The sequence below is a fragment of the Aotus nancymaae genome, unplaced genomic scaffold (genome assembly GCF_030222135.1).
Source record: "Aotus nancymaae isolate 86718 unplaced genomic scaffold, 86718_ANA_hifiasm-v0.15.2.pri h1tg000081l, whole genome shotgun sequence".
NCBI classification, from domain to species: Eukaryota; Metazoa; Chordata; class Mammalia; order Primates; family Aotidae; genus Aotus; species Aotus nancymaae.
In genome coordinates this window covers 2,557,909-2,583,068 of record NW_026988496.1, presented here as the reverse complement: position 1 = coordinate 2,583,068, position 25,160 = coordinate 2,557,909, and the positions used below count along the sequence as shown (strand labels likewise).

At 45.6% G+C, this 25,160-nt stretch overlaps 2 protein-coding genes across 3 annotated transcripts; both read left to right on the top strand.

Moving 5' to 3' along the window:
• The first annotated feature begins 4,686 nt into the window (after positions 1-4,686).
• On the top strand, positions 4,687-21,096 carry ARR3 (arrestin 3). The gene is made up of 18 exons (XM_064368984.1): positions 4,687-4,788; positions 7,552-7,575; positions 8,541-8,578; positions 8,843-8,873; positions 9,022-9,082; positions 9,279-9,323; positions 15,445-15,644; positions 15,796-15,855; positions 16,047-16,114; positions 16,776-16,911; positions 17,099-17,183; positions 17,449-17,521; positions 17,926-18,063; positions 19,382-19,465; positions 19,746-19,769; positions 19,921-19,973; positions 20,263-20,272; positions 20,758-21,096. The coding sequence occupies exons 1-18, from the start codon at positions 4,687-4,689 to the stop codon at positions 20,846-20,848; spliced, it is 1,323 nt and encodes a 440-aa protein (XP_064225054.1). The 3' UTR covers positions 20,849-21,096.
• A 203-nt stretch (positions 21,097-21,299) lies between these two features.
• LOC135271538 (ras-related protein Rab-41-like) lies at positions 21,300-23,858 on the top strand. Of its 2 annotated transcripts, none has more exons than XM_064368950.1 (8): positions 21,300-21,423; positions 21,618-21,673; positions 21,883-21,936; positions 22,355-22,460; positions 22,600-22,711; positions 23,038-23,131; positions 23,350-23,413; positions 23,690-23,858. In XM_064368950.1, exons 1-8 carry the CDS (start codon positions 21,300-21,302, stop codon positions 23,749-23,751), a joined length of 672 nt encoding a protein of 223 aa, XP_064225020.1. In that variant the 3' UTR covers positions 23,752-23,858. The 2 variants fall into 2 exon arrangements, with proteins under 2 accessions (XP_064225020.1, XP_064225019.1); XM_064368949.1 differs by having other exon boundaries at positions 21,615-21,673.
• Positions 23,859-25,160: the final 1,302 nt, after the last annotated feature.

Sequence of the window (25,160 nt, the reverse complement as noted above, 5' to 3'; positions counted from 1 at the left end):
GCAGGGCTGCCTTTGGACCAAGCTCTAGCATCCATGACTTACTTGCTATGTTTAAACTGCCTCTCTAAGCCACTGGCTATGATCCAGGAAAGAATCAACAAATATTAATGAGACACAGAGGCAGGCAGATCTCTTGAGCTCAGGAGTTCAAGACAAGCCTGGACAACATGGCAAAACCCTGTCTCTACAAAAAAATACAAAAAATTAGTTGGGCATGGTGGCATGCATCTGAAGTCCCAGCTACCTGGGGGGCTGAGGCAGGAGGATTGCTTGAACCTGGGACGTTGAGGCTGTAGTGAGCTGTGATCGTGCCACCACACTTCAATCTGGGTGACAAAGTGAGACCCTGTCTCAAACATAAATAAATGATTTTTTTAAAAACCACAAATGTTTACTGAGAGCCTACTTTTGCCTGGTCCGGTTCTAGGTACTGGTAGTTCCTTAGGAGTGCACAAAACAGATAAAAACTCCCATCCTAATGGTGCTTACATACTACTGGGGGCTAATAAAATTAATAAGTAAAATACATAGATTATGATCATCATTATGGAGAAAAATTAAAGAGGGAAGGAAAAGGGTAATAGAGACGGTTGTGGTTTTAAATATTAGGAGTGAAACCAGGCACAGTGGGTCACATCTGTAATCCCAGTGCTTTGGGAGTCTGAAATAGGAGGATCACTTGAGCCCAGCAGTTCAAGGTTGCAGTGAGCTATGATCACACCTCTGCATTCCAGCTTGAATGACAAAGCAAGACTCTGTCAATAAATAAATACATAAATAAATATTAAGGGTGACTTTTGAATAGAGGCCAGGTGTTGTGAGAAGGGGAAAAATAAACAATGAGGTCAGAGAGTTTGGCAGGGACCAGATCATGAAGGTCCTTGAAGGCCGTTGTAAAGGACTCTTTGGCTTTTCCTTTCAGTGAATGGGAAGGCACTGAGGGTTTAGAGAAGAGAGATGACATCTGACTTACATTTTAGAAGGCTCACTGGCCAGCTCTATGTTGAGAATAGACTCCAGGGCTGGAGGTACAGGGGGAAGACCAGTCAAGAGGCTATTGCTGATAGAGATGATGGTAGCTTGGATCACAGTGGCGGAGATGATGAGAAGTGGTCAAATTCTGGATAGATTTTTTAAGTAGGGACAGCAAGATTTACTGATGTGGGATATAAGAGAAAGAAGAGGCAAAAAGTACTCCAAGATGTCTGGCCTGAGCAACTGGAAAACTAGAGTTACTGTTGACAGAGACAGGAGTGGGTTTAAGGGAAAGATTGGGAGTTCACTTTTTAGCCTGCACATTTTGAGATGCCTATTATACATGTAAGAGGAGATGGTCAGGAGACAGTTCATGCCTCCCTAAGGATACTAGCCAATACATTTCCCATACAGACTCCACCCGTTTCCATACAGTACCCCTCGTCTCTCTTGACCACTCCCAGAGACCTTGATCTGAATATAACAAAGAAGGTGCAGAGAGCAAGCCTAGATGTTTGAGAGTCTGGTGTAGGGGACTGTCAGCAGCTCAGGTGCTGGGGCTCCTGAAGCCAACTAAGCCTCTCTAAGAATGGATGTCTTAGGCACCAGAGACAAACCCGGTCTGGAGGACTCTGAGGATGAGGTAACAGTGCCTCTGGGGAGAGACAAGCAGGCTGGAGCAGAATCCACTCTGTATGGAGCTGAGAAGCAACAGGGACTCTGAACTTACTTTATCCTCAGGTCCGGAGAATGTCACCCAGCTGGATCCTGGGAATGAGAAGAGGAGGCAGACCTGCAAAGGAAGCTCTAGAATCCAGAATCCAGATCTCGCAGAAAGACCAGAAACCTGGATGGGGAAACTGAAGATCCTTGCCCTGTGGCAGAGTAAGGGGTGGAATAAAAGGTAGCAGTGGAGGACACAGTCATAACCTGAGTCCTGGACAGCTAACTACTGTGACATTGCATAAGAGATCCAGGTTTTTGAAGCCAGATGGACTTCTGTTTAAATCCTTGCTGTCCCACTTATTAGTTATGTGAGCCTGGGTGCGTCTTTGCAACTGTCATTCTTCACCAGTGAGATGGGAATAGGAATACCAGTCTTGTTAGGGTTTCCTGAATATTGAATTGCTTAACAGGTATGGAAGCACTTTGTAAACCATACAATGTTGCAAGTTTATAAGGTATTTGTTATTACTGCTTTGCTCCCGGGGATGAACCTGGCCTCTGCAGAGGTAGACATAAGAAAGCTGCACTAGAGAAATCCCAGCCTGAGCCAGCTCCCTGCTCCTACTGCTTCAGGCTGGTTTAGCTCTGCTACATTTCCCCTGACTGAGTTCTGCTACCTTTCTACACGTCCCAACACAGCTGCAGCTGCAGCTGCTGCTGCTGCCACCACTGCCGCCCAGTGGCTATTGCAGGATAACACCTCTCCCAACCCTCCCCAACTGGCAGGCTTGCCTGGCTTTTACTATCCTCACCGGGGCCAAGAGAAATGGAATGCAGCGGATCAGCCTCACTCTCTTCTGTGAAACTCTTCTTCGCTTTGATTTCTGTGACTTGACTTTACTCCGATTCTCTTCCTCTGGATGTTCCTTCTGACCCCTTCCCTGGCTCTTTTTTGCCCTACTTCCCCTACATGTGAGCCTTCCCCCAAAGATTCTCTCCTCTTCTCTCCTCTCTCTCCCTCTCCATCATCTCTCTCCCCACTACCCCCACCCTCTCTTCCCCTTCTCTCTTGGAACATCCATTCTCATGATTTCAACTATGACTCAGAAGTTATCAAAAATTGTAATGGTCAAGAGACTCCAGCATACAGATCTATCTCTAATCAAAATGCATCTCTCCCTCTCTCACACTTACCACATTTGATTTCTACAGCGATGGCACGAGACCACAGGCAGCCTAGAATTATACTCATTTGTGTGTTTGGCCATCTCCTCCTTATCCACCCCCATACCAGAACCAGAGCTCCTTGAGAACATGTACCTTATTTTACCTCTGTCTTTCCTGTAGCCTTCCAGGTAAAGTTATTATAACATATGTTCTAAATAATTTCTTTCCAATTATATTCTCTGCTGTCCCCCCAATAGTGCCTTCCAATTTAGAGTTAAGAAAACAGGTACCTTGTACATAGTTAGTGTTCAATAAATAGTTGTTAAATGAATGAATGACTTATTTATAATTTATTGAATTGAATGATTCCCACATCTATAATCTAAGCCCTACATATGTTGTTTGCTATAGGACACACCCACTTGGCTATCTCATTGACATATGGAATTTAGTATGCAGCAAAAGTTTACTATTTTTCCCCTGACAGAGATAAATAAGATTTATGAATACCATTATTGCTGACACCCTTCCATTGCCCTACTCCTCCAGTTTGTTCCAGTCCTCTCCGTCCTGGCCCCTCACGTCTAATATTCATAATTGTGTTGATGACAGTTTCTCTGCAAGGTTTTCTATTTCCTTGGGGCTTTAAGAAGGAAAGGAAGAAGAGGCATGATTTCTAATCTCTTTCTCTGAGTTAGGAGGAAAGGAAGGAAGGAAGGGAAAAAAGGAGAGAGGGAGGGAGGGAGAAAGGGAGGAAAGAAGGGATAAAGATAGGGAGGGAGGGGAAAGGAAATGAGGGAGGGAAGGCAAGTGATATAGTGAAAAAAATGCAGGCTTGGAGTCAGATAGACCTAGGGTTGAACTCTGGCTCCATCACCTACCAGCTGTGACTATGGATAAGTCTTTCTGAACCTCCATTTCCTCATATGTAGAATGAGGATGCTAGCACCTAGCTTGTTGTGAGAAAACAATGAAGCAATGCACGTAAGGAACCAAGCAGAGTGCCCTCGTTGTTATTGGGAATTAAAATATAGGTGTATTTGGAAGGTGTGAGGTCCACTCAAATTGGCTGAGTTTTCTTTATGAAGTGAACAAATGGAATTACCTGCTGAGAGTAAGTGGAACAAGACAATCACTCAATCTTGACAGAAAGGAGTAGTGATGTGAAGCCCTGGATGTCTAAACTTACTAATAAAATCATGGTGAAGTGACTGGCTCCATATCATTGTACCCAAGTTAGCTTTATCCATATGTATTCTCTGTAGTGTGCCCTTTTTGTCTTTCTAAATGCTCAACTTTGTCTCCAGCAAGGCTGTTAACAACCTTAGAGTGGAAACCACGACTACTTTGTTTAGCACCTAGGACAGCACAGGAAATCTGTTTCTACCATTTAATCCATCTATCTCCTTTCCATCCTCCCCCACTGAGCTAATGCCTCATCCACATCCCACTTGAATCTTTTGCTATGTTTTCAGTCGCAATAACAGAAAATCCCAACTTAGATGACTATTTTAAAAAAAGGAAATATATTATCTTGCATGTAAGTTCAGTAGTGGGTGGCTTTGGTGCTGATTAATTCAGCAGTTCAACAATGTCATTTAAAAAATCCTGATTCTTTCCATCTTTCTGATTGGCAAATCTCGGCATGTTGTTTAGCAGCTTTCATGGTCACAAGGTGCCTATTGCTGTTCAGGCGTTGTTTCCAGACTTGGCAATATTCAACGGTAAAAGAGGAGGGCCTCTTCCTGTATGCTTATTTTTATCATTCAAGAAACCTTTCCCGGAATCTTTCCAGCATACCTCCTCTCACATAACAGTGGCCTGAATTTCATCATGCCTATAACTAAGCCGATCACTGGCAAGGGGGATAAAACGACCATGGCTGGCACAGAGGAGCACAGACCCATGCGGAGGAGGGTGAAATACCTTAAAATGGGGATTCTTTCCACAAGGAGGAAGAGAGGGATGACTATTGAGTTGGTAAGGAATTCTGTCTACTACAACCTTTTACTAAGTAACCCACCCCTTCCTCATGCAGAGATCTGATCATCATTTTCTAAATGGAAGGTCTGGTTAGAGATATCATCTGGTAGTACAGAATGAGGTGGGTAAGGACCTAAAAATATTTCTCCCACCATTGTATTATAGGGGCCAGAAACTCCAATAGAGATTCATTTCTTTGCCTTCTTACTGTCGCATCCTGGTAAAATGCAAGTATTCCAGGTCAAAGTGAAACTGGTGATAGTTCTCTTTGGGAAGCTTGGGAATCCAGTTAGCTTTGGGAAGCCAACTGGAAAGAGGCACAAAGAAATTTTCTGGGGAGATGGAAATGTTCTAGATCTAAACCTGTATGGTCGCTATTTGTGCATTTATACAGGTGTATTACTCTCCTATGGATGCTGTAACAAATTACCGTAGGCTTGGTGACTTAAAACAATACACAGTTCTTCTCTTACAATTTTGGAGGTCAGAAGTCCAAAATCAGTTTCAATGGGCCAAAATCAAGGTTTCAGCAGAGCCATGCCTGAGCAGGAACAGCCATCTTGTGGCCATGAGAGACTTCAGGGGAGAATCGATTTCCTTGTCTTTTCCAGCTTCTAGAGCTGTATTCCTTGCATTCCTTGGCTCATGGTCCCTTCCTCCATCTTCAAAGCCAGTGGCCTAGCATCTTGCTTCAGACCCCATATTGCCTCCTATCTCTGAGTCAAATCTCTCTCTGCCCCTCTCATAGAGACTAGTGATAACACTAGGGCCCACCTGGATAATCCAGAATAATCTCCCCATTTCAAGATCCTTAATTTGTTCACATCTGCAAAGTCTCTTTTTCATATAAGGTGACATTCATCAGTTCACAGAATTAAGACCTGACATCTTTGGGGGGCATAATTCAGCCTGCCACAATAGGTAAAAATTCACTGAACTGCAGTTAAGATTTGTGCGTTTTACCTCAGTCAAGAAATACACAAACTTCTGGAAAAGAGTAATGATTTACAGTCTGTTATAATAATGAATTAAAGACCTAGCAGATCTACTCTCTTCCTACTGAGAGGCCCATGGATCTGAGTAGAAAGAGAGGATAAGAGGGATTGAGTACCTAAAAGGGAGGTAGGAGCCTCGAGTGTGGGTCTAAAGACAAAAATTGGCTGACCACCAGTTATTCTAGAGATTCTGGGAAAGGTTTCCTGGATGATAAAAACAAGCATACAAGAAGAGAAGCCTTCCTCTCCTGCCATTGAATATTGCCATGTCTGGCATGAAAAGTACATTCATTCTGACTTTTCACCTTCCTCCCAGACACCAGCCTTGGCATGTATATGAGCCTTTCCTGTATGTCCAGCATTAGTTTCTATCCCACTATGGTATCTGCAGAATCTGGGCTTCTCATACTATCTGAAAGCTCCTGAGAAGGAGAGAGTTATAGTAACTAAACAAGGCCCTGAGATGCATATTGGCTAGGAATGGCAGAGGCTGACACTGTGAACTATGCAAAGAGAATATGGGACAGCTGTCCAGAGCCCTCAGTGAGGGGCAGGAGTTAGGGAAGGCCATGCCCAGCCCTCTGAGCCATAGCCAAAGCCATCCTCTGAGGAATGAACACTACATTGTGGGAGTTAGGATTGAGGGCTGTGTCTATAGATAAGTAATGGCCAGCCAGTAAGGGGAGGTGAAGGGGATCAGAGTCCTGAACCCCCAGAGCTTACACAGTCTGTCTCTACATTCTCTATGCCCGTGAAGCCTGAGCCTGGGCCCTATGGGAAGGACAGTCAAGAAAGGAAGATTACTTTGTTGTTACCACTGTGGGGCTCCTGGCAGCTGCAGAGACAGAAATATCTCTAATTCCATGAGCGGTCATATGAGGCAAGAGAAGCTGCTTAGAGCATGGACTTAGTTTCAGGGATTGGATAGAGTCAAGAGTGGGGGTGAGGAGGTTTACCCTAGGTGGGGGTGATACAGATGTCAATTGCCTATTCCCTCCACATGCATGCCCTGCCAGAAGAACCTGTCCCTGGGCTGGGAATCTTATATTACCTTCCTCTCCAACGAGAAAACAAGTTCAAGGCTCACAGACATGTGCACACACAGCTCAATGCACTCAGCTTCCCCTTAACCACTCCTGCTCCCACTACCTACAGGAGATTGACTCCTGCTGTGCACATAAGCTGGGATAATCAGGGTTTCTAAACATTATCTTCAAGAGTCCAAGGTCCCAAGTGGTGGGGGGCTGGGTACAAGGTACTCTTTCCTATACCTGTGGCTTTTGTGTGGCCTGGAGCCGCTGATACAGAGATTGGAGTGTGACACAAGGTATTCCTTTCAAAAACACAAAGTCCTATACTTTGAGCCCTCTCATTTCAACCCTTGACTGTACTTCACCTTTAAGACCTTTAACTCCACTTTGACCCAAGTTCTCAGGTTCCAGGCCTCACAAGGCCAAAATCCTGAAGTTACCTTTCTCAAACTCCCCTGCCTTTAACATCATCAGAATCAACCTCCTACCCCCACTCTGTCCCAGCAGCAATAGCCTGCTAATCTTTTAGCCACTAATCTTTTAGGCACTAATCTGCTTTCCAAACTCTTGGCACCTGAGCTATTTATAGCAGTGTTTCATGCCACCCCCAACCCCCCCCTCCCGCCGCAAAGAACCCTATTCTTTTCCGATGACCCCCACCAATCAAAACACTCAGAGGACTGTGGGTATAAGAGGCTGGGGAGGCAAGCATAGCAACCAGAGCTGGAGACTGATGTGAACTTGATCTTTCTCCCCAGGTAATATTCCAAAGCCCTCTACTTCTAGCCTGTATGAAGCCCTATGTCCCTTGTCCTTAGCATCCCCTTTAATATATTAGGCAGCAGTTGAGGGACACCCTTCCTGACATAGACTATAGAAATTCAGGCCTAGAGACCCTCCAAAGACCTCTGGAAGCTCCCCTAAGCTCACCCCCTGGGCCAGGCTCAGTAAGCATCAAAGGGAAGCACTAGAGAGACATCTCCCTGTCTCTAAGGATTCCCACCCCAAGGCCTAGCCCCTGGGGACCTAGATGGGGATAAGGATGGGAAAATCTAGGGAAGGGAATGGGAGGAATGAGTTGGTTCAAGGAGGACTTTCAACCTCCATAGAGACTTCTGTCACCAAAACCTGAGAGCATGAAGGCACCAACCCCTTATCTCCCACACCTTTATCCCTTCTTTATTGAGAGTCAAGGCCATCATGAGGTGAACTCAGGCTCAGGATCCATTGTAGGAGCAGAAGTAGACAGAATCCATTCATTTGTTTATTCATTCATTCATGTATCCAGCAAACATGCCTTGTGTGCCAGGGGATGTCTACCCTCATACAGACCAAGAAACACATTTTTCTCATACTTTTCTGCATGGAAGCCTCTGTCCAGCCCCTTTCCAGAGAAGTTCCTTCCCTCTGAGGGCTCTCAAGAGTTCCCCAGCCATTATAGGAAGTTTGGCCCTTTCTGGAGAATAGATAGTATGGTTATTCAATGATTTGTACAAAGTAGGAAGCTTTTTTTTTCCCTCTTGACCAAGATGGGCAACAATATGGCTGAAGAAGGCTAAAGAAGTACCCTTGGCACAAGGGAAAGTAGGAGGTACTTGATGTGGGTGAGGTGTCTGTCTGAGGAAAGGTTACATCACACTAGGTGCATATGGATGGTATGCTGGAGTTGGATGAGAAGAATAGAGATGAAATGATTAAGCCTTTCTTCTTTCCCTCTTCCTAGAAAAGGCTCGACATCAACTATATAGCCAACATGTCCAAGTAAGAACTCCTAATCCTCTAAACCTGTGAATTGCTCCCTATCACCATTCAAGTACTTGCCTTTGGGATAGAGGGATTTCCAATCTCTCCCTAATTTGTGTCCTTGGATTCTACCCCAATTACCTCTAGCTTTGCCCCATCCTATGCTCCTGGAGCCTCTTCTCTTAATCCTAAGAGTATTCCTTTTTCTCCCCACCTCCCTTATTTCTTCTTCCCTGCTCTTCCAATCCCCCCTCTATCCTCTTTCTGGTTTTCTCCCCATAGGGTGTTTAAGAAGACCAGCTCCAATGGGAAGGTGAGAGAACCTGGCCCAGCTGGGTAAATGAGAGGGCAAAAGGGATAGGTGGGTGCATCCTTCAAGGTCAGGGGTCTGGGTTGGGGGTTTCAGGGGAATCCATTCAAAAATGATTGTGAGAATAAAATGGGAGGTTGTTCCACAACAGCTCTCCATCTACCTGGGGAAACGGGACTTCGTGGACCACGTGGACACAGTGGAACCCATTGGTCAGTGAGTCCAAAAAGGGGAAGCCTGGGGAAAGAAGAATGGAAACTAGGGAGTAAAAGAAAGTCCAGGAAAGACCGCGCAGAAAAGGAGGCCAATTAAAGGGAAGAATGGGAAGAACCATTTCAGGGATCATCTTCTATTTCATTGTCTGAGAGTTTTTCCTGACCAAGGTGCTGTCTGTCCCTCTCTCCACAGATGGTGTAGTCCTGGTTGATCCCGAGTACTTAGAAGGTCGAAAGTGTAAGTGGAAATCCTTGTTGGTCTTTGTATGTTTCAGACAGGTAACCCGATGAGTGGATTGCGCCAGAAATGTATAAGAAAACCAGAATGTGGCAGGAACTGTGAATACCTTGTCTGGTGGAGGCTGACAACTGGGAATTCCAGCCCAGTGTGGCCAAATTTTCTAATTGTTAACTAGAAACTGTAAATGAAGCTCAAAATATGAAAAGATTATGGTGCCCCCTTACCCAAATAATAGTCCAAGTAAATATCTAAAGCATAAATTAAATTTTATTTTTCAAAATTATACAGAATTTACACGTGCTGAAATTAAAATAGCTTCTTTCAAAATTGTGAATTTTCTCTATTATTATTGGTGGTGCCCCTGCTTGGCTATTGATCTGAATCTTAGACTGCCTATGATATAATCCAATAAGCCAGAAATCCATATTTTAATGCAAATTTCCTGATTTTCAAATGTTGGCAACTCACCAAAAGACTTTAGAAGCCTGGATAGATTAAACCCCCAACCCCGCTTTTTTTTCTGTTGGCCAGATGTGACCTTCAGGCTGCCATTCTGCAACCTCTGGTATACATCTTTCATCTTCCTTTTTGTGTTAGGAAACTGCCTGACCTTTTATTCGAGAAAAAAATTCCAAAGAAACAAAATAACCATAAGAAGTAACAGTAAGAAACATTACTCTGGAAGCAGCACTACAGATCAAGATTACACTGAATTTTTTTTTTTTTTTTTGGCTGCTTTTTTTCCCTTTTAATTCTCACTATGGATTAACTCCACTGTGATCCAACTAGAATGAAAATTGGGTTTGATTTGAAAAAGGCCCTGAATGGGTTGATGAATACTAGTTCAGATGTAACCATTAGATATTGGAGAATAAAGCAGCCTAAATCTCTTAGATTAAGCAATGTCAAAAAGCAATCCAGTCAATTTGAAATATTAGAGGAACTTTGGAATAGGCTCATAAATTAACCAACTTATTTGAGGTTCCCAAGTATTCTATATTTCTAAAATCAAAATCATTTTTTCACATTTCTATAAAATCCTCACAAGCTATGGAAAGAAATCTTTAGTTAAAAAATATATGTTGTTCTAGGAAGATAATGCATTTTTCCTTTTATTCTAATCTTCCTTTATGTCCCCTTAGTACAGTTTTATATTACTTTTCATTTAAGTTGCGCACGTTTCTTTCTTTTTTTTTTTTTTTTTTTTTTTTGAGACGGAGTTTCACTCTCGTTGCCCAGTCTGGAGTGCAATGGCAGGATCTCGGCTCGCTGCAACCTCCGCCTCCTGGGTTCAGGCAATTCTCCTGCCTCAGCCTCCTGAGTAACTGGGATTACAGGCATGCGCCACCACACTCAGCTAATTTTGTATATTTAGTAGAGATGGGGTTTCTCTATGTTGGTCAGGCTGGTCTCAAACTCCTGACCTCAACTGATCTGCCCACCTCAGCCTCCCAAAGTGCTGGGATTATAGGCGTGAGCCACCGCGCCCAGCTAAATTGTGCATATTTCTTGTTTATTCTTAGCTTTTCAATATGTTTTGTTACCTCTGTAAAGATTGTCTTGTTTGCATCATATTTCCTAATGTGTTTTTCTATCAAGGTACATTTGTGGATGTAAAAGATGCTTACTCTGTACTGTGGAGTGATAAAGGCCAGTGATAGGGCAGTAGTATATGTGGTGGTGTGAACAAATTGTTGTTCAACAAAAATCTGCCTGGAATCTCTCTCTGTATTATTTCTTACAACTGCATGTGACTCCACAATGATCTCAAAATACAAAGTTTAACTTCAAAAGGATAATGAGAGCAAAGTAAAAAATACCTAAGGTGGCCTTGTGTTCAATTATTGCAACAGACAAAGTTGGGAAGCAAACACAACAGATATTAACGGTAGTTATCTGTGGAACGTGATTCATTATTTTGGAACTTTGATTTGTCTCTTCTGATGTTCAGACAATTAACATATTTTTTGTAGGATAAACACAAGTATAAACTAATAACTTTAGAATAGATACTGACTTTTGAAAGGAAATAAAAACAAGCAATTTCCTAGCACGCAAAACAAAAGGATAATTCTAAACTTCTAGAAAGCCAATTAGAGCATCAGTGGGGGGTAGGAGTTGCGAGATGCAGTTGATGTCTTAGTCTGCGGCCCTGCCTACACAGGAATAGCAAGCGATTCCAAGAACAAGTCATCTGATTAACACCCTTACCTCAGGGACTACTAGATCCCATTCTGCCTCGCCCATCCTGACCTTTTTTCTGTCTCATTCCTCATCTCTTTAATTTCTTCTCTCACCTGCCTCCTTCCAGATACCTCTTTTCCTCTCCTTTTTCCCTTTCTGTCTTTCTGCTTTCCTTTATCCCTTATTTCCCTTTCTTTCTCCTTTCTCCCACTATAATTGGCCATAATTGAGAACCAAGGTGAATCTATTTTTTGTATCTTTTGAAAATTACTAGGTTTGTCTCCATTGTAGAAAAATTTAAAAACATAGATGAAGAGACTGTAACCTTGCCATCTTTAATCGCTAATATTTTTCATCTTATTTATTCATATTTTCCATGCAAACATCTGTATTTTCATTAAAAATGGTATACTATAAATAATATTTTATAATCCTTTAAACCTGTGTCAGTATATAAAAATCTATAATTTTTTAAGTTGCCTAGTATTATATTGTATGGGAATACCACAAAGCCCTGTAATGCACACCCTTTTTATACTAGTTCAATTATTTCTTTAGGCGAAATGCCTAGAAGAGAAATTAATGATGAAAAGGCATTCACCATTTTTTAAGCTTTCTGTACCTATTGTCAAATTACCCTCTAAAATGCTTATACCAATTAAATCTCCCTCCTGCAGTGCATGAGGCTGTCCATATTACCCTAGCTCTTATAAACACTGATATTATCAATACTTTCAGGCTTTGCCGTATCTTTTGAATATAGGTTCATTTTCCTCATTCTCAATTTTAAAAGAAAATAATCTGGTGTTTGATGTTTTGAGTTCTGAAAACTACTAAAATAAGTTGCTTTCTACTCAAGTGCTGCTGTTGGTAGTTTTCTTTCCTTTGGGTCACAGCTCCTGATAGAAATAAGGTTACCCATTCGTGTTCTACATCTTTACTTCTCTCAACCTCTGTCACCCTGTACATGGACAGGTATCCCTCCCTACTCCATTCTACATTCCATTGGCCCTTTTTGGAGGCTTTCTATCTACCTCTCACTTGATTTCTTTCAAATCTTAGATGCCAGTTACAAAGTATGAGTTCAATTTTAACTCTTCCATTTCTGTCAGTCAGTATTCCCATCATCATCATCAACATCCACATCTACATTATTTGAAGTTTCCAAAGAGATTTCTTTTTTCTTTTCTTGACATGAAGTCTTGCTCTGTTGCCCAGGCTAGAGTGCAGTGGTGCCATCTCAGCTCACTGCAACCTCCACCTCCTGGGTTCAAGTGATTCTCCGGCCTCAGCCTCCCGAGTAGCTGGGACTACAGGCACCTACCACCACGCCTGGTTAATTTTTGTGTTTTTACTAGAGGCAGAGTTTCACCATGTTGGCCAGGCTGAAATTGAACTCCTGTCCTTTGGCAATCCACCCAACTTGGCCTCCCAAAGTGCTGGAATTACAGGAGTGAGCCACTCTGCCCCACCTGCAAAGGGATTTCTTATATATCAACTCCTCAGAACTATCTTATGAGTTAAGTTAAATACCTATGAGCCTGGACTTTGGAGACAGACAAGCCTGAGTTGAAATCCTGAGCCATTGTTTAACAGCACTGAGCTCCCTTTTCGTACCTGTAAAGTGGAGATAACAACATGTGAGAGGGTTAGTTTGAGGTCTAAATAGAATTTATAGAACTACTAGAGCGGTCCTATTCTTGACAGGTGTAATAACTGAGACCCGGAGAACTCAAGGGGTTTGTGCAAGTCTTAGTCAAGTCCACGTGTCTGACCCTAAGTATTATTGTTTCTCTCTTTCATGATAAAATATTTCAGGCATAGAGAATTATGTCAGGAATATTCTGTAAAAATTACCAAGCTTTAATAAGAATGACAGAAACAAACGAAAGCCTCCTGCGTGCCCTTCCCTGATCCAGTTTACCTTCCTCCCTCCCTAGTTACTTCTCCTCCTGCTCTCCTCCGTCCACAGATAACCACTATCCTGAATTTGGTGTTTAGTATTCTCTCAATGGCTCCATTCTTGTACTCCATATTTAAGTGTGTATGATGAACTTTGATATCATCCTATCTGCTTTCAAACCTTTTTCTTTTGTTTTGTTTTCTTTTTTGAAATGAAGTCTCATGCTGTCGCCCAGGCTGGAGTGCAGTGGCACGATGTGGGCTCACTGCAACCTCCGCCTATGGGCTTCAAGCAATTCTCCTGCCTCAGCCTCCCGAGTAGCTGGGATTACAGGCACCCGCCACCACACCCAGCTAATTTTTGTATTTTCAGTAGAGACCGGGTTTCACCATCATGGCCAGGCTGGTCTTGAACTCCTGACCTCTGATCCACCCACCCTGGCTCCCAAAGTGCTGGGATTACAGGCATGAGCCACTGTGCCTGGCCGCTTTGAAACTTTATATAAACAGTAACATAGTGTACCTATCATTCTGCAGCTACATTTGTTTGTTCAGTAGCTTCCCCCTTTTCTTTTCCAGACAGTCTTGCTCTGTCACCCAGGCTGGAGTGCAATGGTGCAATCTCAGCTACTGCAACCTCTGCCTCCCAGGTTCAAGCAATTATCCTGCCTCAGCCTCCCAAGTAGCTGGAATTACAGGTGCACACCACCATGCCTGGCTAATTTTTGTGTTTTAGTGGAGACAGGTTTTCGCCATGTTGGTCAGGCTCGTCTTGATCTCCAGTCCTCAAGCGATCTGCTGCCTAGGCATCCCAAAGTGCTGGGATTACAGTCGTCAGCTACCACACCGGGCCTGGTTCAATAGTTTTTGAGATTTAAGCATGTTGACACGGGTCTTAGTCTGTTTCTGATGCTACAGCAAAATACGTGAGACTAGGTAATTTAAAAGAACAGAAATTTATTTTCTCACGATTCTGAAAGGTAGGAAGTCCAACATCAAGGCCCCAGCAGGTGCAGTTGTGTGATGAGGGCTGCTCTCTGCTTCCAAGATGGTGCATTATTGCTGCATCCTCCGGAGCGGGGGAGCATTGTGACCTCACGTGGCAGAAGGTGGAAGGGCAAACGGTGTCCTATCTAAGGGCCTTCATCCAGTTCATGAAGGGATTCATGAACAAAGAAGGCCCATGATCTAATCATTTCTTGATGGCCATCGTGATACCATCTCCTGAATTACAGAGAGGACACATACAAGCCATGGCATTCCATCAAGTTCCAGTTCATGTGTTTTAACTTTGGTTTAGTAGCCCATGTTGTAAATATGCCACAAATGTTTTACTCATTCTCCTGCTGATAGATATTTAGATTATCTCCAGGTTTATGTTCTGACAAACATTGATGCGGTGGCCATCGTCATAGGTATCTCTTTGTAAACATGAACAAAAGCTCCTTTAAAGTCAAATTATTAGGTCATACACTACGAGCAGGTTTAATTCTACTGGATAATCCCAAATAGATTTTCAAATTAGTTGCATTAATACTCCCACGAGCAGTATGTAACAACTCTTCTGTTCCACATCTTCATCAACACGTAGTGTTGTCAGACGTAGAACTTTTCGACAATCTGATGGGTGTGAAATCTTACCTGGTTGTGCATTTAATTTGCATTTATCTGATTACTAATGAGACTAAACATGTTTTCCTGTGTCATTGAGCATGCCTTCACCTTCTTTGTACGCTATGACACTGGTCCATCATTCTTGTTGATGTGTGATGTGCTTACATATTTTGGATGTTAACCTCCTGTGTACTATATGTGTTGCAAAGATTTTTCTCCCAGTCTTTCCTATTTTACTTGTTTATAAAGACACTGAATATAAATCTTACTGCAGTCAAATGTGTTAATAGCGGGTTTTTTTTTTGCCGCCACGGTCTTTCGATCATGTGACATCACCTCTCTGCGTCTTCTTCACCCAGTTAAGATTCCCCTTCCCACTCAGGCCTGACAGGCCACTCTCTTCCTCCTTCGCCTGCAGTGTTTGTCATGTTGACATGTGCCTTTCGCTATGGCCGTGATGACTTGGATGTGATTGGTCTGACATTCCGGAAAGATCTGTATGTGCAGACCCTGCAAGTGGTCCCAGCTGAATCCACCAGCCCTCAGGGGGCCCTCACGGTCCTACAGGAGCGACTGCTGCACAAGCTAGGGGCCAATGCCTACCCCTTTACCCTGCAGGTACTGACCCCAAGCCCTGGGCAGGCAAGGTTTCCAGGGAAGATTAAGAGAGAGAGCTCAAGAAGGGCAACAAGGGAGAGGGGTCCCTAGTTTTCTTGTATCGGTTTGAATTCTTTTCTACTCCTTTCCTGACCTCTTTTTTGTCCCCTAGATGGTGACCAACCTGCCCTGTTCTGTGACACTGCAGCCAGGTCCTGAAGATGCAGGCAAGGTGCGGATGGAGGACTGGGTTCTAAGAAAGAGGGATAGATGGTAGTTCCAGGTAGAGGAACAGTGGGACAAACAGTCAAGACTGGAGAGAAATGGACAGCTAAGGAAGGAGGTCAGGCATTTTCTTATAGGCCCATGGGGAAGGGAGGACAGCACTGGAAATGAGCTCTCTTTGCCCCTGTCCCTTTACAGCCCTGTGGGATTGACTTTGAGGTGAAGAGTTTCTGTGCTGAAAACCCGGAGGAGACAGTCTCCAAGAGGTATTCTCTGGTTCTCCCCCAAAGTCCTTGCATCCAGCCTGTCCCAGGAAACAGATCCTGCTCTGGTGACAGAAATGGCCCAAGTTTCAACCTCCACAGCATCGTCGCCACCAGTGACGCCCGTTTCTGAGGCCCCTCAGACTTCTCCTCTTTGCTCTAGGGCAAGGGTCAGCAAACTTTTGTGTACGGTCCAAAAAATAACTATTTGGGTTGTGTGGGCCGTGTAGTCTCTGTTGCAACTACCCAACTCTGCTGTTGCAGTGCAAACGCAGCCGTAGGTAGTACAGAAAAGAATGAGTGTGGCTGTGTGTCCGACAGAACTTTGTTTATGGACACTGAAATTTGAATTTCGTGTAATATCCACATGTCGTAAAATACTATTGCTCCTTGATTTATTTCAACCATTTATAAATGTAATATAACCATTATCAGTTCGTGGACCATAGGAAAACAGGCGACAGGCCAGATTTGGCCAGTGGGCCGTAGCTTACCAACCTTTGGTCTACATACTTACATTAAGGGTCTAGAGGAGTTCTCTGACGGGGGGGCCTTCCTCTATTCCCATTCTTAAGCAAGGGTTGGGCTGTGGGGGTGGCATGGGAGAGGTCTGCGGGTCTCCCCGCAGGAGGATGCTTTAGCTGATGCGTTGGTCTCTGCTCAGAGACTATGTGCGACTGGTTGTCCGGAAAGTACAGTTTGCGCCACCGGAGGCAGGACCTGGCCCCTCAGCCCAGACCGTCCGCCGCTTCCTTCTGTCAGCTCAGCCCCTACAACTCCAGGCCTGGATGGACAGGGAGGTTTGTGACCCGCACTTCCGGCCTCCTACCCCAGCGCCCCCTCTGATGCCCATTCTTCACTGATATCCTACTTGGGCAGGCAGAGATGGGAGCCAGGGTGGCAAGAGTGCTAAGGAAACAGGGTTTATAGGTCTCCATCTGTGCATTCTTCCTCCAGCCTGGACATGGGTCCCTCCTCCTGCTTTAGGTTCACTACCACGGAGAACCCATCTCTGTCAATGTTTCTATCAACAACTCCACCAACAAGGTCATCAAAAAAATCAGGATTTCCGGTGAGTTTCTCTTCCCATCCCTCCGCACCTGGTCCCAAAGCCACAGGTCTTTTTCCACAATTGTGCCTCACTTACCTGTCTGCATTCATGTAGGCTTTCCCTCTATCACACACTTGCCAAAATGCACATCTCGTTTTGTCACTGACCGCGTCTTACTGCGTGACGTATAGTGTACCTGTGTATAAGGTCACCTCTGAGGACAGTAAGCTGGGGTCTCAAAAATGACTGGTTGATTATAATCACGTGCTTTTCCCGGCTTGTTCAGTCGACCAGGTCACTGATGTGGTCCTGTATTCACTAGACAAGTACTCCAAGACTGTGTTCATTCAGGAATTCACGTGAGCTGGCACTGGGGCTGGGGTCAAAGAGCTAAAGGGTCGGGTGTTGGGAAGAGGTCCGGTAGGCGGGTGAGAAGGTGGGAAGAACAAAAGGGAGGGGAAGTTCCAAAGAATGGGGAAGTTCAAGATGAAGGCTATAGTAGAGAATGGGAGGGATTCCCAAGACAACGGGATGGAGGGGACAAAACTTACCCCCAGGAGTCCCATCACAATGCTGAGCGAGGGCAGAAGCGTAAGGATTTCCCACCAGAATGCATTTCTCCCAGTCTTCACAGTTAAACATGTTACCTCTCTGGGATACTCCAGTAGGGTCTCACACAATCTTGTACAAGATACTCTTGGGAGTAAAAGTGTACTTCATAGGCAAACCCAGTCTAAATCCTTCACTTGTTCGTCTTTCAAAGGGAGACTATACCTGCTAATTCCAACTTCTCCAGGAGCTTTGCAGTAACCCCAATCCTGGCTGCCAGCTGCCAGAAACGGGGCCTGGCACTGGATGGGAAACTCAAGCATGAGGATACCAACCTGGCCTGTAGCACGATGTAAGCTCAAATGTAACTCTCAGCCTCCATTTCCTACCCCTCGATCATTCCACACGCTGCATATACAGCTCTGAGGTTTCATCTTCGGTGAAGCCTACCTGTTTTTAAACTGTCTCTAGGGCAGTGTTCACAGACCCCTCCAGGCCCGCGGGCCAGCAGCAAGCTCAGTAATGCCCATGGGACCAACGGCAGGCTTAGGTCAGAGGCGGAAAGAAAGGAAAACACGGAGAGGAAGACAATCCTTACGTTGTATAAGATTTCACAGTGCACCGAGGTCCTAACATATGTACTATGTCATCTTTGTGAGAATCCCACCAACGTAGCCTGGATAGAATCCCACCAAAGTAGCCTGTTCTTACTCCCTTTTACACTTAAGGACCCTGAGGCTCAGACAGAAGAAGGAACTGGTTTAAGGTGGCATGGCTGATAAGAGGTAGAGGCAGACAGGATTTTATCACATGTCCTCCGGCTCTGAATATTGTGATCTCTAGAGAATCCACTCTCTAGAAAAGACGAAAATGCGGTAGAAGCCTAGGAGATGAGAAATGGAGAAAAAGGAGGACAACGAAGGAAAAGGATGCAACAGAAATTAATAGAATCCTAGGAAGTCATTCACTTGGTCCCGTCCCTCGGAGGCCATAGCCTTAGGTGTGTCTCCCAGCAAAAATCACCTGCCAGCATCTTATAAGTGTAATGCCTCCATCTCTCCCCACGGCTTATCAATCAAGCAGCTATAGACTGCTATCGCTGGGAATCTCCTTAGAAATCATCCAAGCAGCGTTATTTTATATGTAAGAGATCAGCAGCACAGAGCAATGACGAGATTTTTCCCAAGCTCCCTGGAGCAGGTAGAATGAGCTAGATCTTAAAACATGTGAAGGATCTGGTTACCAACAGACAAAACACAGGAGCATTCTATACTGGGAACACAGCATGGGCAAAGGCTAGAAGATGGGCATCCACATGGCATGTTCTGATCACGGAGAGAAGATGGGTCTGCTTAGGTTGCATTCAGCAGTTAGGGCAGAAAAGGTTAGAGAGGCTAGATAGGGCAAGATTGTTAGGGTCTTGAAAGTCAGGCAGAGTAGTTGTTCTATTCAAAAGGTAGGCTCCTGAGCAGAGGGTGACGTGGTAAAACTGAATGTTGGGGAGAGAAATGTGGTCTCCATGGGTAGGAGAGCTTAGAGCCTGGGAGATCTTCTGGGAGAAGACTAAATGTTATAGGGTGTGGTGATGGGAATGCGTGAGAAGAAACTGGGGACTGAACGAATTCTCCTAATGCCCCTACACACCCCCAAACAAATACTACAAACTCCAGTATTAGACCGGGAATGGACAAAGAGTGGCTGGGGATCCTGGTGTCCTACAAAGTCAGAGTCAACCTGATGGTGTCCTGTGGCGGGTAAGTGAGGGTTCTGGGTCTGTCTGGGCAGGGGCTAAGGAGTCAAGGGCTTTTCGCCTCTCTTTTTCTCCCAGTTAGATGGACCCAATCACACCATTCCTCACCCCTTCTCACAGACCAGGTTCCCAAACCTGTGAGCTCAGCGAACAAGTCACTTTCCCTTCCAGAAACCCATTCTGTGGCTGGCTCATTAGGGCTTATGATCCCTCATTCCCTATTAAAACTATGTTGCCCCTTCTCTATTTGCTGCTAGTAATTTTGGGTGTCATTCTACCCACAGCATCCTAGGAGACCTGACGGCCAGGTAAGAGACTGTGGGGTGGGGGGACATGGGCAAGAAGAGGAGGACAAGGGAGGGTCTGAGGGCATCCAAAGACTGGAAACCTAAGGGAGGGAGGTTCAGGGGTTGGGCTTGTAGAGAGATGAGATGTCACTCCACATTGGGATCCTTGCAGTGATGTTGGTGTGGAGCTACCCTTGGTCCTGATCCACCCGAAGCCATCTCATGGTGAGTGATCAGGAGGAACTCACAGGAAGGGTTTTCCTGAGGGCTGAGGTCCAAGGCGTTCTGATCTCATGAATTGGAGACGAGCAGTTTGGCTGTGGATGGAACAGCAATAGGCAGGCTGGGTGTCTAGGTTTTCGGGGGAAGTGTGTGTGTCCTGTGTGCTGGGGAGGAAGGCTTGGAAAGGGAGGGAAAAGGGTAAACATACTTCTTCAGGGAACCGAAGAACCAGAACCCCTAATCAGCATCAGCTCCATCTTTTTTTTTCCTTCCCCCTCCATGCTTGCTGCAGAGGCCGCTAGGTAAATGGAATAGGAGACTGGGAAGCCCCATTCCCCTCTTCCCATTGCCACTCTCCACGCTATGATGATGGAAATGTGAAAATGCTTTTCCAGGGTGCTTTAAATACAGGTCCAGTGTAAACATACGGCTTAGCTTCGTGTCACAGTTCGGTGCTTTTCATATGCCCTCTGTTCCCTTTCTGCATACCCCACCTTCCTGCCCCTTTCGTCTTTCATTCTTTGATACCTTCCCACTTCCCACTCCTCATCCTTATTTCCCTTCCAGTGCTCCTGGGGAACTCTTGTGCTGGGAAATTTGGGAGGGAACGAAAGGAAACAAGCCAGAGTGGGTGATGGAGGATGGGGGGGCATCAAGACGGGGCCAAGGAGCCCAGCTGGGAAGCAGGGAGGGCATCACTTTTCTGGGATAAGGAAAAACCAGTGGACACGGAGGACACCCAGAAAGGGGTTCCTAATCCTCTGTTCTCTTTTGCTGCTTCTGCAAGCTCTGAGGACATAGTCATCGAGGAGTTCACGCGGAAAGGCGAGGAGGAGAGCCAGAAGGCTGTGGAGGCGGAGGGAGACGAGGAGAGCTGAGCACCTTGCTCTGGTGCCCGTCTGTGTGGGAGCCCCCACTGTAACACTCTAATAAATCGGCTTGTTCAGATGTGCGTGGTGATCTCTTGCCTATTTCCTCCAACTGGAGGGTGATGGAACTACTGAGAATGGCCTTCCCTTCCCCCTCCCCTTCACTGTGATTACATTACACTTAGCCCGTGTTTTCCCTACGCTGACCCCCATTTCTCTCTGACACCGTCAGTGGCCATCCCTGTCTCCACCCCATGACCCCACTGGAACGGTCATAGGATCGCTCTGAACACGAGAAGCAGCGCGAGCTGCCAGGAGGGGGGGGCCGAGGGGGCGTGGCCACGCCCAGGCGTCCGTGCCAAGCCAATGGCCGTGAGCCGACGTCGGTAGAGCGCCGAGTGACGTCAGGCGGCACAGGCTGCGCGCCGGAGGCCATTTTGGCTGCCACCTACCTGACGGGATGTCTGCCTTCGGTCACCGCGAGGCCTGGATGGAGGCCGGAGACCTTGGCCTCAGGGCTGCCAAAGGACCGCAATACCAGACTCTGTGCAAAGCTAAACTCGTATTCCTGGGAGAGCCGAGCGGTGCGGGTCTGGGTTGGGCTTTGGGGACAGGAAGGTGTGAATGGTATTAAATGGGGTGGGGCTTTCTCCGGGGAATCGAGTTCCTCCTCGTTGGGAAACGTTGGAGTGGGAGGAGGAGGGAGGGCTCATAGAAACTTTGAGGGGAGAAAGGGCACCCAAGGCGACGATTGGCCTGCTTATCCACCTCACAGTAGGGAAGACATCCATCATCACCCGCTTCATGTACGACAGCTTCGGCGGCACCTTCCAGGTAAGCCCGCCGCCGAGCCCCATGGTACATTTTAGCCCGTCTTCTTGGCGGACTCACCTGGAGGTTCTCCTCCTCAAGGTTATGTATTGTACGGTTGGGAAGTGGAGCCAGGACATTTTCCTAAACGGTCCTTCTCCACTTCGGATTCTCAGACTGCCTCATGTTGGGAATAGAGGGAATGCTGGAGAGTACCTGACTTTCTTTTGCAGGCAACTGTTGGAATTGACTTCTTGTCTAAGACCATGTACTTGGAGGACGGAATAGTGAGTGTTTACTCTCATACCCCTAACCCTACAGCAGCCCCTTCAGCCTATTCCTCACAGTAGGGTAGCACCATCAAAAAAAAAACGGAAGCCTCTTCAAATTACCAAGCCCTGTGAGGTTTCTTCTTCTGTCTGCCTTCATCTAATCTCCAATTGTACCATCCGTAAAGTCCAAGAGACCTTGAATCCTTAAATCTGCTGTGCTATGGGGTCTTCCTGAATCAAATCAGTATATTAAAATTGGTTGCACCTGTCCTAGGACTATAGGCCACTTGGTTTCAGGCCACAGCAGCCACTTCTCAGGGACCCAGTCTCCCTGACTTTTTATATTCTGCCTTTACTAGGTTTGATCTTTTTACAAAGACTAGTTTCTTTTCTACATTTCCCCACCTTCTTCCTAAACATTTGTTTTACGCAGGTTCAGCTGCAGCTATGGGACACAGCTGGCCAGGAGCGCTTTCACAGTCTGATTCCTAGCTACATTTGTGGTTCAACGATTGCAGTGGTTGTCTATGACGTCACAAGTGGGTGTTGTGCAATGTTTTATTTGAAGAGAGGATTATAAAGGAAGTGACAGGGAGACCGATACAATTAGCAGAGAGGAATGGTTCCCTCCAAATCTCTACTAAATGTTTCAACACTCTGCCACATGTTCCCTTGCAGACATCAATTCTTTTAAGGAGACAGATAAGTGGGTAGAACATGTTCGAGCAGAAAGAGGTGACGATGTTGTCATCATGTTGGTGGGTAACAAGATTGATTTGAATGATAAAAGGTACAGTATAACTACAACTTCTTCTGGCATACCTAAAATTCAGTCTCTATGGGGAGGGTCGACTGTGCTCTGTTTACTTGGGGAGGAGTTACCCTGGCTCCCTGTGCCCCCCCAGCAGCCGTGCAGGAGGGGAAGGACGAGGACACGTCCCATTAGGGCACGAGGATATGTGGGGGGTAGAGGAGAGAGTCCCCACGCTGTAATCAGAAGGATCATAGGTTTAAGGCTTCTAGGGTTCCTTGCCATAAGTAAGCATCATTACACCTCAGAAGACTGTATCCCTGTCCACTAACTCTGGTCCTTTTCATCACTTCTAATTTGTGCAGACAAGTCACTGCAGAAGAGGGTGAAGAAAAATCCAGAAACCTCAATGTGATGTTTATTGAGACCAGTGCCAAAACCAGTTACAACGTGGACAAGGTAATCGTTGTTTCTTTGTATGATACTTTAATTACACTCTGTGTGTAGCTACCACCACTGTTTACTCTTTGGGATACCTTTGGCTTGTCCTTTGTGGGGTGGAGGGCAAGGTTCGTCTCCCATCATGTAGCCCAAAGGCCCTGAATTATCCCAGCCTCTGAACCTGACCTTGTTTTCTTCCTTTCTTTTTTGGTCACCTTTCACACGCACACTCACAGCTGTTCCGGTGTGTGGCTTCTGCCCTTCCTTCCGCAAGTACTTCACCTCCACCTAAAGAGAGGCGTATCCTTTTTCCTACGTTTGCTGGGGTAGGGAGTATACGCGCAGGGAAGGTAAGTTTCCTTTGTTGAGGTGATGCCTGGGTGGTACTTAAGGGTTTCCTGGGTGGTAGTTAAGGTTTGGACTAACTTTAGCCCAAAGTAGTTCCTTGGTTTGCCTTTAGGTGAGGGGGATTGTAAGATCAGAATTCCTCTTCTACATCTCCTAGAAGCTGACCCTGGGTGTTGAGATTTGACTCCAGTCACCTCACTGTATTAGCTTCCTTACCACACGCTTCAGCAGTTGAAATCCAAGTGGAGTCCTTCGAGGAGTCAGGCAACAGAAACTACTGTTCCCAGTGACAGCTTAGGCTTTCTCTGCCTCATTTCCTGGGTTTCTTGCATCTGGGCTTGCCACACCAGTTCTCCCCCACCTCGTTTTATGATACATGGCCGCTTACTCTCTTCCAATTCCTAGCCTCGGGGTAAAAACGGAACCCCTGACAGTGCTATCATATTTTACTGACTGCATCTCACAGCTACTGGGCAGAAGCTTCTTGCGGCGCCTGGGAGTTCTACCTTACCTTCTCAGATGGGTAAAAGACATCTATAGAGAATACAGTTCTACAGCAGCTGACATACTTCGAAGGCAGATGCAATTCAATCTCCAGTTTGTTGTTGTTTTTCACCTACACCGTCAATAAATGACTGGTCCTTTAACATAAGGCTCCTACTGTTTGTGCTTCCTCCACACTACACCTATATTTTCACAATGTAATCATCTCATGTTGGTGCCCCGGCAGAACCAATCCATGTGTCTCAATTGAGAACCAATTTACAGAGGGAGGGTTTCTGCGTCTTACGCCCCCGGAACCTGGATGGGACTCTGTACCATGGTTTCCGTTTCTCTTAGATGAGTTGTTTTTGACCTGTTCACCATAGGGATAGTCTTGGACCTCAGCATTCAGCCGAGTGAGCCAATGTGCCTTTATGGATGTAACCAAGCTACCATTTTCTTTCTCTGGTGGCCAATGGGATTGGGTAGGGATCAGCAAACAGGAGCGTAGAACGGGATTTCCCAGGAAGCATAGAGACAGCTCCATTAATTCTACCTCCAGCTCTGCTGTCAAGGGATGTTGCCACCTAACAATAGCACTGAGGCTCTAGAAGAGGTATCTCAGTGGAGCTGGGGTCGGATATATAGGAAGAACCAGGACTTCCTCATATAGTACAGCACTACTATTTAGAACAGTGTTTCCTATATTTGAAGACTGACTTATTAACTTTGTTGATTTAGAAATCCAGATATCCAGACTCCACCTCAGACCAACAGAATCATTGTCCAGTGGAAGGGCGTATGCATATATATTTAAGCTCCCCAGGATTCTTTCAAGGCAGATTTTGGCTCTTCATCACAGGGGTTCATCACCCTATAACACACTAGAAATCTTTTTTTCTTTATATTCTGAGCCACACTCTCACTGTGTCACCCACACTGGAGGGCAGTGGTACGATCTCGGCTCACTGCAACCTCAGCCTCATGGGCTCAAATGGTCCTCCTGCCTCAGCCTCCCGAGTACCTGGGATTACAGGCACGTGACACCACGCCCGTCTCACTTTTGTATTTTTAGTAGACACAGTGTTTGACCATGTGGGCCAGGCTGGTCTCAAAACTACTGGCCTCAAGTGATCCGCCCGCCTCGGCCTCCCAGAGTGCTGGGATCACAGGCGCAAACCACAGTGTCTGGCCTCCAAAGGAATACCTTAGACAT